The 13,319-nt window shown below is 41.8% G+C and overlaps 1 protein-coding gene across 1 annotated transcript in view; it reads left to right on the forward strand.

Moving 5' to 3' along the window:
- Nucleotides 1-13,319, forward strand: part of Npc1 (Niemann-Pick disease, type C1) — a 55,956-nt gene that overhangs the window by 35,800 nt on the left and 6,837 nt on the right. Inside the window, exons 11-18 of the mRNA XM_013014889.1 lie at nucleotides 552-654; nucleotides 5,756-5,945; nucleotides 7,531-7,713; nucleotides 8,642-8,756; nucleotides 10,771-10,898; nucleotides 11,003-11,143; nucleotides 12,586-12,675; nucleotides 13,035-13,225. Coding sequence (XP_012870343.1) covers nucleotides 552-654; nucleotides 5,756-5,945; nucleotides 7,531-7,713; nucleotides 8,642-8,756; nucleotides 10,771-10,898; nucleotides 11,003-11,143; nucleotides 12,586-12,675; nucleotides 13,035-13,225 — 1,141 coding nt within the window. The remainder of the gene's footprint in view (nucleotides 1-551; nucleotides 655-5,755; nucleotides 5,946-7,530; nucleotides 7,714-8,641; nucleotides 8,757-10,770; nucleotides 10,899-11,002; nucleotides 11,144-12,585; nucleotides 12,676-13,034; nucleotides 13,226-13,319) is intronic.

Below are 13,319 nucleotides of genomic sequence, written 5' to 3' on the forward strand. Positions count from 1 at the left end.
GGAGGAGGCTACAATGCTTGATAAGAAATGTACTCATTATCTTGCCCATGTAATTGTAACCCCTCTGTACAGTATTTTCACAATTAAAAAAATGCTATGAAAAAAAATACCAAAAAAAATGTTTGATTGGGACTTGGTTAAACTATACTAGAAAATATTATACTGAAGAAAACTAATCAAAAAGTCTTATCTACTAAAATGGAATAATCTCTAAGATAACAAAATATTCAGGGGAGGTTAGAGGTTACCATTTCATAAGCCAGATAATGAGTACATTTCTGTTTTGGACATATTGAAATTTTATCATCCCTTCCTTCACTTTCCCTCAGTTTTCCCCTCCCATCCCTGCCCACAAGCTATATAGTCCATTTTCCACATAGTGTAGACTTAATAGCATGACTGTTTTTTTTTATTCACCCTTCCTACCTTTCCACCTTTACCCCCCCAAAAGAAAAAAAATACCAACAACAAAAAATCCACATTTTTCCCTCCATATCTAATTTTCTGCATGCCTGTACTTTGCTTTCTGACATCACATTTTTCTGTTCTAGATCAAAACTACAACAATGCCACTGCACTTGTGATTACCTTCCCTGTCAACAATTACTACAATGACACAGAGAAGCTCCAGAAGGCCCAGGCCTGGGAAAAAGAGTGAGTATCACATGGAGGTAAACAAACTGTCCTAGTGTTTGGGAAAATGGACATATTGCTGTGAGCATTTGAACTTTATCTTCTAAATAAACCAGTGTCAGACCTAAGTTACGTAATTTTTTTCACTTGGTATAGTGGTTCTAAGAAGTCTTCTTTTTAACAATACAAAGTTTAAACATACATTTTTTTCACAAGAATGTATAACTATGCAAAATAACCCTTGCTTTGTATCGAGACAGCAAAATTTGGCACACCCTGAATATACAGTAGTAAAAGATAAGTATAATAGTGTGTGGTCATTAGAGAAAGGTGAATAAATAGTTCAAAGCCTACTAAGAGGCAAAATCAGCATATTTACCTAACTATGTTCTGTATTTCTAACCTCTGGAGAATGAGAAACTTAGGTGAATGAGAATTTTTTTTCTATTTACCCTTCACTATTTTGTGTGTTTGATAGTATTGGGGCTTTGAATTCAGGGCCTGGGCACTGTCCTGAGCTTTTTTGCTCAAGGCTAGCGCTCTACTACTGGAGCCACAGCTCCACTTCTCTCTTTTTGGTGGTTAATTGGAGGAAATAAGAGTTCATAAAAGGGGGTGGTGGTGGTGGTGGTGGTGTGGGAGGAGTGGGGGGTGGAGAGGGGAAGGGATGGGAAGGGGAAACAAAGGAAGAGGCAACAATGCTTGATAAGAAATATACTCACTATCTTGCCCATGTATTGTAACCCCTCTGTATGGTATTTTCACAATAAAAAAAAAGAATTAATAAAAGGCTGAGATCTAAGCATATTGTTTCAAAGACAGCCCAGGCAGAAAAGTGCCCATGAAACTCTTATCTCCAATTAACCACTCAGAAATCAGAAGTGGGTGGCTCAAAATAGTAGAACACTAACCTTGAGCAAAAGCACACAGGGACAGTGCCCAGGCTCTGAGTTCAAGCTTCATGACCAAACTTTTTTAAAACGTTCATAATTTTTCCAGGTTGACTTCAAACTGATCCTCAGATCTTAGCCCTCCTGAATAGCTAGGATTACAGGTGTGAGCCACCAGCACCCAGCTACCCCTTATTATTTTTTAAAAAGTTCCATTGAGATAATAGCTCATAAACCATGCAATACACTCACTGAAGTTCTACAACTCAGGTTGGAGCTGAAGTTTCAATCGTGGAGAATTTGTTTGGCATGCATGAGTCCCTGGATTCCCATTCCCAGCACACACATAGAAAAAAGCTATACCTGATGAGTGTACAAGCTTCTTGGGTCACATTCATGCTCAGCCACCACCACAGTCAGTTGTAGAATATTTTGATTATCTTAGAATGAATGACTGTTCTCTTTAGCTCTTACCTGCCTCCCTTTTACACACAGCCTTTGCCAATCACTAGTTTACTTCCTGTCTTCAGAACTTCTATGTGAATAGAATCATATTTGTGAACTTTTATTTCTGGCTTCTTCTGCTTAGCATAATGTTTCAATGTTCACCCATGCTGTGACAATGTGTCAGTACTTTTTGCCTTTTTATGACCGTATCATATGACTATAGCACATCCCATTGTCTACTTATCAGTGGATATACATTTGCTTTGCTTCTGGTTTTTTGCAGTTATACATAGTGCTGCTATACATGTTTGTCATCAGTCTTTTCTATGGATGCAAGGTTTTATTTCTTTATATACCTAAGAGTACAATTAGTTGCTAGGTCATCTGGTAACTCTACCTTTAATTTGGAAGGATTGCTGGACTCCACATCTGACATAACTTTTTATTGTATTTTTCAGTTCTAGCCATCCTCCTGAGTACAAAGTGGTATTTCATTGTGTTTTTTTAATTTTCATTTCCCTGATGATTAAAGATTTTAAGCACATTTTTGTGTGCTTATTTTCGTCTTCCTTCAAGAAATGTCTGTTCATATCCTTTGCTCATTTTGAGGGTTATTTTTATTTTTTAATTGAGCCATAAAATTATTTATATATTCTAGATAGAAGTCTTATCAGGTAAATGATTTCCGTTTTCTCCCATTCTGTGTGGCTTTGGTTTGTTTGCTTGATTTTTTTTTTTGTGGCATTCTATTTATTTGCATTTTTTGCTAGTACTGGGGTTTGAACTTAGAGCTTTGAGCTTACTCGGGTTGTTGGCTCAGTTTGCTTGCTCAACTGCAGCACTGCCACTTCAACCATACCCCTAACCTGTCTTTTTGCTGATTATTTTGGAGATGGAGTTTGGACTTTTCTGCCTAAACTGGCTTTGAACTGCAGTCCTCTGGATCTCAGCCTCCTTAGTAGTTAGAATTACACACATGAGCACCAGTGCCCTGGCTTTTTGTGGTATTCTTGATGACCTCTGAAACACAGAATTTTTTTTTTAGCATTATCTTATTACTGTTATTTTTTTCATTTTTATTGTTAAGATGTTGTACGGAGGAGTTAGTTACATGAGTAAGGCAGTGAGTACATTACTTGTTGATCATTGTTACCCCTTCCCTTCCTTGTTGTTTTTCCATTATCACTTCCCTCCCCAGCTTCCACACTCCTATCCCCCTCCCCCTGCTCACTGCCTGAAGTTACACAGTTTGTTTCCAATATACTGTCCAGCAGGTATCTTCATTGCAGTGGGTCATCTTGTGTCCTTGTTTCAGCGTTTTGTTATTCCCCTACCTCTCTCCAGATTAGACATATGTATCTACAAGATGCAGGGTATCAAAATTAAGTACAGTGACAACAGGGGATATGCCGTAGAGGAAAGAACATACAAAGGAAACAACAACAAATAAAATCACATGGTTCATTTAAAACAGTAACAATAAAGACAGACCTCTTGTGTCCATATCTTGGGGTTCATTTCACTTAGCATCAATTTATATAGTCATTTGTACATGGTTTTTGAGCCTTTTAATTCATCTGATAATTGTCCTATATGGATACTAATTATTGCAAATAAGGGAAACCATGGCACCTAAATTTCTTTGGGACTGGGTAACTTCACTTAATATGATTTTTTTCCAAGTCTTTCCATTTCCTAACAAACTGGATGGTGGTGTTCTTTCTGATGGAAGCATAGAATTCCATCGTATATATGTACCACATTTTCTTGATCCACTTACCTACTGAGGGACATCTGGGTTGGTTCCATATCTTAGCTATGGTAAATAATGCTGCGATAAACATAGTTGTGCTGGTAGCTTTAGTGTGGTCTTGTTTGTAAGCATTTGAGTAAATGCCCAAAAGTGGGATTGCTGGGTCATAAGGGAGCTCTATGTGTAGTTTTTTGTTGGTTTTGTTTTTTGTTGGTCGCGGGGCCTAAACTCTGGGCCTGTGCGCTGTCCCTCAGCTCTTCAGCTCAAGGCTAACGCTCTACCACTTGAGCCACAGTGCCACTTCTGGTTTTTTTTCTGCTTATGTGGTGCTGAAGAATCAAACCCAGGGCCTCATGCATATAAGGCAAGCGCTCTACCACTGAGCCACCTTTCCAGTTCCTATGTGGTGTCTTTTGAGGAACCTCCATACTGCTTTTCAGAGTGGCTGAACAGGTTTACACTCCCACCAACAATGCAGTAGGGTTTCCTTTTGGCCACATTCCCTCCAGCATCTGTTGTGATTAGATTTCTTGATTATAGCCATTCTAATTGGGGTGAGGTGGAATCTCAATGTTGTTTGATTTGCCAGAGAAGTTGAGCATTTCTTCATGTGTCTATTGGCCATTCTTATTTCCTTTTCAGAGAACTCTTTAAATCTTTAGCCCACTTATTAATGGGGTGGTTGTTTCTTTGAGAATTTACTTTTGGGTGACAATTTTTTGAGTTCTAAGTATATTTTAGATACAAAGTCCTTGTCTGTTGTATAGCAAATGAAGATCTTCTCCCAGTCTGTGGGCTTTCTGTTGATCTTGCTAGCTATGTCCTTTGCCATGCAGAAGCTCTGGAGTTTCATGCAATCCCATTTGTCAAACCTTTCTTTGATTTGTTGAGTTTCTGGGTTTCTATTAAGAAAATTTCAGCCTGTACTAAGGAGCCCTAGAGTTTCTACTATTCCTTCCTGTAATATTTTCAGGGTGTCTGCTTTTACTTCGAGCTCTTTGATCCATTTGGAGTTGATTCTGGGTGATTTATAAGGGTTTAGTTTTAGTTTTCTAAAGTATTTTGGAAATATTTTCCCATTGAGTGAATAGTCTTTGCATCAATATCAGAAGTTAACCAGGCTGGGTGCAGTGACTCACACCTATGATCCTACCTACTAGAGAGGCTGTGATCAGTAGGATTGTTGTCATGGAAAGCTTGTGCAGAAAAGCTTACAAAACCTGGGCATTGCAGTATATGCCTGTCATCCTAGAAAAACCTAAATAGAATGACTGTGGTTCAGGCTGGTCTGGTGTGAGACACTATTGGAAAAATAACTAAATGGCTCAAGCAGTAGAGCTCCTGCCTACTGAGCACAAGCCCCTGAGTTCAAACCCTAGTGCTGTTGGGAGGAGGGATAGGGAGAGAGGGAGAAAGGCAGACTGAGCAGGAGAGAGATGCACATTTACAATTTTATTTCATGAGTATACATGTTCTTTAAAATACACTTCACATAAGCCCAGCATAACAGTATGTAACTGTAATCACAACACTTGGGAAACGGAAGCAGGAAGATCACTTGAACTCAAGAGTTCAAGACCAGGCTAAACAACATAGCAAAATCCTGTCTTTGAAAAAAGTGTGTGTATACTTTAGATATGTTTTTTTAAAAGGTATGAAGTAATTTTAAAATATTTTCCTTTTTGATGATTTCTTAGCATACACTTGTATAAGAGAGGTGAGTCTACTGTAACATCTAAAGATACCTTCAAAGATAGAGACTTGAGCACTGGGCATTTAGCTCAGGCATAGGGCACTTAACCTTGCTTGGGTAAGGCCCTGGCTTTGATCCCTAGCACTACCAATAAATAATAATAATATAATGCAGACAGTCAGCCTGACTATAACAGTGTGAGAGTTTCTTTTGCGCTCCAGTGTAGAAAGCCCTCATACAGGACAAAGGTGAACCTCCATGTCATAAAGGTGGGAAGAAGTCTGTACTTATCCGCCATGTAGTTTTAACTAAAAATATACATTTTTGCTTGCTCTTTAGACTTATTAACTTTGTGAAAAACTACTCGAATCCAAATCTCACCATTTCTTTTACTACTGAACGAAGTATTGAAGATGAACTGAATCGTGAAAGTAACAGTGATGTCTTCACTATTGCAATTAGCTATGCTATCATGTTTCTGTACATCTCTCTTGCCCTGGGGCACATCAAAAGCTGTAGCAGGCTCCTGGTAAGTGTGTGTGTGTGTGTGTGTGTTTGTAGGGGTAATTGATGATGAAAGGAGTGTGCAATCCCAACTATTTAGAAGACAAAAAAATCAAGATTATGGTTTGAAGCCAGTTCAAAACAGCCAGACCCTATCTTAACAAACAAGCTGGGAGTAGTAGTACCCAACTATAATCCCACCTACATGGGAGGTATAAGTAGGAGGATCCTAGTCCAAGGCCAGAGTAGGCAAAAAGTATGAAACCCTACCTGAAAAATAAATAAAGCAAAAATAAATAGCCAGGCACTACTGGCTCATGCCTGTAATCCTAGCTACTCAGGAGGCTGAGATCTGAGGACTATGCTTCAGAGCCAGCCTGGGCAGGATAGTCCATGAAATTCTTATCTCCAGTTAGCCACCAGAAAACCAGAAGTGGCACTGTGGCTCAAGTGGTAGAGCAACTGCCTAGAGCTGAAGAACTCAAGGACAGCACCCAGGCCCAGAGTTCAAGCCCCATGACCGACAATTAAAACAAAGCAAAGAAAAAAGCAAGAAGGGTATGGCTCAAGTCTAGTACTGTCAAAAAATAAAGAGCCGAGCACTGGGGGCTCACGCCTGTAATCCTAGCTACTCAGGAGGCTGAGATCTGAGAACCATGGTTCAAAACCATTCTGGGCAGGAAAGTCTATTAGATTTATCTCCTGTTAACCATCAGAAAACTGGAAGTGGTGCTGTGGCTCAAAGTGGTAGAGCACTTTCCTTGAGCAAAAACAGCTCATGGATAGCACCCAGGCCCCAAGTTCAAGCCCCATGACCAACAAAGAAAAAAAGAAGGATGGCAATGAACAGTGAGTGTGACATCATCTTTTGCCTCTACTTATTAATTCCTTATGTCAAAACTGTCTTAGAATTATTGTTCCTTTTGTTGCAAACTGTTAATTGTATGAAACATTTCTGTTTTCTAAATCGTGTTCTTCAGTTCCAATGTTTTGGTTCATCTTTTTTTTTTAATTTTATTTATTTATTTATTTTTTATTTGTGAACATACTGTACAGAGGGGTTACAATTACATGGGCAGGATAATGCGTACATTTCTTACCAAGCATTGAAGCCTCCTCCTTTGGTTTATCCTTCACATCCCTTGTTTTGGTTCATCTTATACCTATGTTTCACTTAATGTAGGGTTTTTGTTTTTTTTCTGGTAAGTTGTCTATCACTTAAGAATGTGAGCTCATGAAATATTTTCTTAAGGAAGACCTAGACTTCAAAACTTTTTTTCTTGGCTGGGAATGTGGCTTAGTGGTAAAGCGCTTGCCTAACATACATGAAACCTTGGGTTCGATTCCTCAGTATCACATAAGCAGAAAAAGCCAGAAGTGGTGCTGTGGCTCAAGTGGTAGAGCACTAACCTTGAGCACAGGGAAGCTCAGGGACAGTGCCCAGGCCCTGAGTTCAAGCTCCAGGACCAGCAAAAAAAAAAAAAAAACTCAAACTGAGCATAATACTTTAAACTCCAGGTTGGTTGCTATAGGTGCAAAGTAACCATGAGGGCCTATTAATAACAAATGCAGCCAAAAGTCCTCTGATGGCTCCTGTCCTTGTCTGTCAGGTGGACTCTAAGATCTCCCTAGGCATCGCAGGGATCCTGATTGTGCTGAGCTCAGTGGCCTGCTCATTGGGCATCTTCAGCTACATTGGGACCCCGCTGACCCTCATTGTAATTGAAGTCATCCCGTTTCTGGTGTTAGCAGTGGGAGTGGACAACATCTTCATTCTTGTGCAGACTTACCAGGTACGTGTCACCTGCTGGAACTCAGCTTTGTCCGGAAACTGGGCTCTATCACTGGCTGTTCGTTTCTGCCTCTGTGAGGGCAGTGTAGATCCTTTCTGTCCTTTCCCAGCACTGGAGTCTGTTTTCTTCTGCACATTTTGGTGATGGAATATATAGAAAGTGAGAATTTGGTTTTAAGTAGTATCTTCTCACATGCGTGCAATAAGAGGTCAACATATTTGGATGAAATGTTATTTAAATGACTCTCAGCATATTATGTAGGAGTGGCTCACTCCTGTAATCCTAGCACTCAGGAAGTTGAGATCTGAGGATTATGGCGTGAAGCGAGCCCAGGCAGGAATATCTATGAGAAAAAGGCATAAGATCAACACATGTAGATGTGATGTGGCTGAGGTAGAAAGTGTCTTGATCTTGGAACTGGAAGTTTGACTCTAGTGGTAGCATGTAACTATAAGTGAAAAATCCAAGCACAAGGCCAAATTCAAGCCCCAGTGCTCACACCACTGAGAAGTGTCTCAATGTTGCTAAGACAAGAGTGATCTAGTGGTCCAGCTGCTGGCAATCTGTGCACCATATTGTCTAATGACATGATTCAGTCTTTCTCACTTTTCCCATCTGGTGGCTGAGCCGTTAGTTCAAAAGTACTCTGAATCAAACAAAGGAGGAGGCTACAATGCTTGATAAGAAATGTACTCATTATCTTGCCCATGTAATTGTAACCCCTCTGTACAGTTTTTTCACAATAAAGAAAAAGTACTCTGAATCAATTAACCTAAGAACTTTAGACTCATCCATAAAAGTTTATATGGTTTGGGATAGTGCTAATTATCTACAAATCATTTTTAGTTAGTACAAGGTAGCAAAGAGGTGACATCATTGCTGACTGAGCAGTTCTAATGTTGTATATTTGATTTTTTTTTTCTTTAAGAGAGATGAACGTCTTCAAGGGGAAACCTTGGATCAGCAGCTGGGCAGGGTCCTGGGAGAAGTGGCTCCTACTATGTTCCTGTCTTCCTTTTGCGAGACATCAGCATTCTTCCTTGGTAATTAGGCTTTAAACTGCACCAGTCCTGTGGTTTGCTGAGCCTGAGGAAAAGGCACTGATTGGGCTTCTGAATATACTCCTCTGTGTTGCTTCCTTTTGGAAACTATTCCTTTGAAAAAATGTCACTGAGTGGACCACAAGAAAAATTGGTGGCAGAGGTATGAGTGTGATTTTACAAGTGTCTCCTTTGTCAGTATTAGTTTAGGACAGTGCTGAGGTTACAGCTCAGAGCATGACCAGATTGTCTTCAACATGACACAAAGTAGCAGGCAGAAGCTGGTGCCTTTGTTTTCACACAGGCTTCCTCTGCCTTGCACAGTCTTGGAATAGCCTCATTAGTGAGCTGATATTCTTGCACCTTACCTCAATACAAGGAGTCAGAATGAATGGGAACAAAATTTCAAGAAGACATCACCAAGGTCACAAGTTGGGGGGCCGGCTTGCCACATCTCTTAGAGGCACTTGGCACCTCTGCAAAGGAGACTGAATTAGAATCCCACCAGCCAGAGAAGGCACATGCCACAGCTGCAGAGCCTGCAGGCTACCACATCACCTTATGCCAGCCACTGGAGGATTGTTCAGGTGCTGGTCTTTCAACACAGGTGGTGGTCTTTCAACACACATGCACCAGCACCGTGTGGCCCTTCAATTCCACAAAGCAGTGTGCTTGCAAAAGCTGGGCCTTATTGTTCCTTTTGATAGACACGGGCAGTGAAACAAACATTCTTTATGTTGTCTTATGAGAAAATCAGTGCAAGAGCAGCAGTAATAGCCGGGACTGTGCCTCAAGGTTGGTGTGCCCTTGGCAAACCAACTGGGACAGGGTGCCTGGCAGTGACGAATGACCAGCCCAGGGTTGCAGAGTCTTGATTCTTCTTCCCAAAGCTGTGAATTTAGGTATCTTTTGGAAATGCTATTTCACTGATAAGTACCAGCAACCTATTAGAAAATACTTTTCGTCTAAAAACGGATCAGTATGGTGTGGGACAGGCAGGATGCATGTGATCTGCTAGTTTGCAGTTTCTGAGTGCAGTCCTGCACATTTGATTTGGAACACCCTGCTTTGATTGTACATTACCTCTAACAATAACTAAATTGAGAGATGTATATTACTAATAAATCAGCAGATGGAAAACACGGTCCCTCTAAAAGTGGAGCATACTAGGTACTATAAAAAATGGCCTAGGGCTGGGAATGTAGCTTAGTGGTAGAGTGATAGCCTAACATGTATGAAGCCCTGAGTTCCGTTCCTCAGTATTACATAAACAGAAAAAGCCGGAAGTGGCACTGTGGTTCAAGTGGTAGAGTGCTAGCCTTGAACACAGAGAGACTCAGGGACAGAACCCAGGCCCTGAGTTCAAGCCACAGGACTGGCAAAAAATCAAAAAGGCCTATATTTATGATCAAGTCCTTGGGGGTAGGAGGGGTGTGCTGGCGCGGGCATTGACACTGGTCTTGGGGCTTGAACTCAGGGCCTGAACACTGTCCCAGAGTTGCTTTGTTCAAGGCTAGCGCTTTACCACTCAAGCCATAGCTCTACTTTCAGCTTTTTGGTAGTTCACTGAAGACAGCCTCAACTGACTTCCCTGATTTTAGATCACAGTCCTCAGGTCTCAGCCTTCTGAGTAGGTAGGATTATAGGCGTGAGCCACCAGCACCCAGCTGTGATGATCAAATCTTAAATCCATACAAATTTACCAGAGACCTTGTTAAATTCAGTAGAATGAGAGTTGAATTCCCCTGTCTTGGTTAAGTAGGATGGGCTAGGGCCTAGAAAGCTACTACCCACGTACTCTAGTTCTGAATTTATTTTCAAAAAAAGGCTTAGCTCATAGGATCGTCTCTTCTCCCTATTCTGAAGTGACAGTCATGCTGATGTGGCACTCCTCCTGCCTTGAGCCTGTGCTGGCTGGAGCCTCCTTGAATCTATGTGTTCACTTGAAGATAGGACTCACGTGACTCCAGAGTCCTCAACTCTGCAGGTGGCATAACACAGCTTTCTCTCCCTGTAGGCGCACTGTCAACAATGCCAGCTGTTCATACTTTCTCTCTGTTTGCGGGAATGGCAATCTTAATTGACTTCCTTCTTCAGATAACCTGTTTTGTGAGCCTCTTGGGGTTAGACATTAAGCGGCAAGAGGTGAGTTATTATCAGGATCCTAAGCTACTTACTTTGAGCATACAGTCTAGATTAAGAAACCCGGAGGATTATTCTGTGACCTATTTTCCTCTTCGTCCCCTCAGAAAAACCAGCTGGACATCCTCTGCTGTGTCAGAGGCGCTGCAGACGGAAGAAGCGTCCAGGCCTCTGACAGCTTCCTGTTTCGTTTCTTCAAAAACTCCTATTCTCCGTTTCTGCTGAAGGACTGGATGCGTCCCATTGTGGTATGAGCTTTCCTGTGGTTTCTCTCTCTTCTCCCCAAAACGTGTCACATGTCTTTGGTGAAACCACATAGCTGGGATGGAAGCGTCTGACCGCGCTAGTATGTATGCACAAATGCAAAAGCAAGTCTGCACAAAGCCTTTCCCAAGCAAGATTTTATGTCATTATAAGCAATAGCTTTTGAGGTGGTTTTTTTTTGTTTTTTGTTTTTTTTTGCCAGTCATGGGGCCTAAACTCTGGGCCTGGGCGCTGTCCCTCAGCTCTTCAGCTCAAGGCGAGGACTCTACCCCTTGAGCCCGTTGCGCCATAGCGCCACTTCTGGCTTTTTCTGTTTATGTGGTGCTGAGGAATCGAACCCAGGGCCTCATGCATGCAAGGCAAGCACTCTACCACTGAGCCACCTTCCCAGACCCAGCTTTTGAGTTTTTATTTGACCAGTGCCAAAACCTTATTTTGAAACAATTATAAATTCACTGACTGTTGCAAAGATAGAACAGATGGCTCCCAGCTGTCCTTCACCTGGTTCTCTGAAATGGTCCATCTTACATATTCAGTACTATAGTATCAGACCATATTCAGGGGGAGATGGGGGAGAATTGCTTGGGATTGAACCCAGGGCCTTTCACATGCTAAGAATGTGTTTAGCACTAAGCTTAACCTCAAACCAGGAATTTGACATTGGCACAATGTACCTGTGTGGTTCTTTGAATTTTTTTTTTTTGTTTTTGATCTGGTCGTGGGCCTGAATTCTAGGTCTGGGCGCTGTCCCTCCCACTTGAGCCACAGCACCACTTCCGGCTTTTTTCTTTTTGCTTATGTGGTGCTGGGGAATCGAACCCAGGGCCTCAGGCATGCAAGGCAAGCGCTCTACCACTGAGCCACCTTCCCAGCCCCTGATTTTTTTTTTTTATCACCTGTCTGGGTTCCTTCACTTTCACTGCATGCAAGATGCACACCTGTCCCATGACCACCCAGGTCTCCTGTAGCATCTGCACACCTAGTCCCCAGCACCACACAGGAGCATTTCATAGTTTATATACATGTGGCCAACAGAGAGCATTTCTCATTTCTCTGCTAAAAGAATATCGTTTCTAAGCTGAGAGAGAGTAAGTGACTCATTTAATACCACTACCCTAAACTTCCTGTTGGTATAGCATGTCATTTAAACTTGCTTTTTCATTTTGGAAAAATCTGATGTGAGGACGAGAGGTATAACTCAGTGGTAGAGTATTTGCCTAGTATTTTCAAGGCCCTAGGTTCAATCGCCAGCAAAGGAGCATGGTGGGAGTCCTGTTTTATGTGTGTATGTAAGATTATATTTCTGGTTGGTTTGGGTGGTACTGGAGTTTGACTACCACTTGAGCGATACCTTGTTTTAAACTGTTTTTAAACTCATTATTATTCTAAGCAATCACTGTCTTTCTTCCCCCCCCCTCCCTTCCAGATAGCTGTATTTGTGGGTATTCTGTCATTCAGTATTGCGGTCCTGAATAAGGTCGAAATTGGATTGGATCAGTCTCTTTCAATGCCAAATGTAAGAGGCGTTCTTTTTTACTCTGTGTAGCATGTGTGTGGGTGCTAATGCCCATTTCTAAACACAAACAGGTTCAAGGAAATGGCAGCAACCACAAAGCTATGCGGTGTGGGTCGCTCTGGCCTTATGAACTCTCAACTGCCCTTCGGAGCATAGCTATAGACTGTGTTTGTCTGGGTTCCGAGGCTACCTTACAATGGTGCTGCTCTGATCGGGATAGCGGGAGAAGCATCTTGGGACTGAGGGAAAAACATTCACACATCTTGGCTTCCTGGTGCCCTCTTTATTCTTAGCAATCACCACCTTGCTTAGTACCATTAGAACATTCATACTTGTTTCTCTCCTTATTGGTCTTTCAGGACTCCTACGTCACAGATTATTTCAGATCCCTCAAGCAGTACCTGCACTCGGGTCCACCTGTGTACTTTGTCTTAGAAGAGGGTCATGATTACACTTCCCAGGAGGGGCAGAACATGGTGTGCGGAGGCATGGGCTGCGACAACGACTCCCTGGTGCAGCAGATATTTAACGCGGCGCAGCTGGACAACTAGTCAGTACCTGGCCACCTGGTCCTCTTGTACTTCACTGAAGCAGCTGGAAGGGGCTCTTGGCTCTAATTAATTTGGGCCTGAAGTTTCTTACTG

The sequence above is a fragment of the Dipodomys ordii genome, unplaced genomic scaffold (assembly GCF_000151885.1).
Source record: "Dipodomys ordii isolate 6190 unplaced genomic scaffold, Dord_2.0 Scaffold25, whole genome shotgun sequence".
NCBI classification, from domain to species: Eukaryota; Metazoa; Chordata; class Mammalia; order Rodentia; family Heteromyidae; genus Dipodomys; species Dipodomys ordii.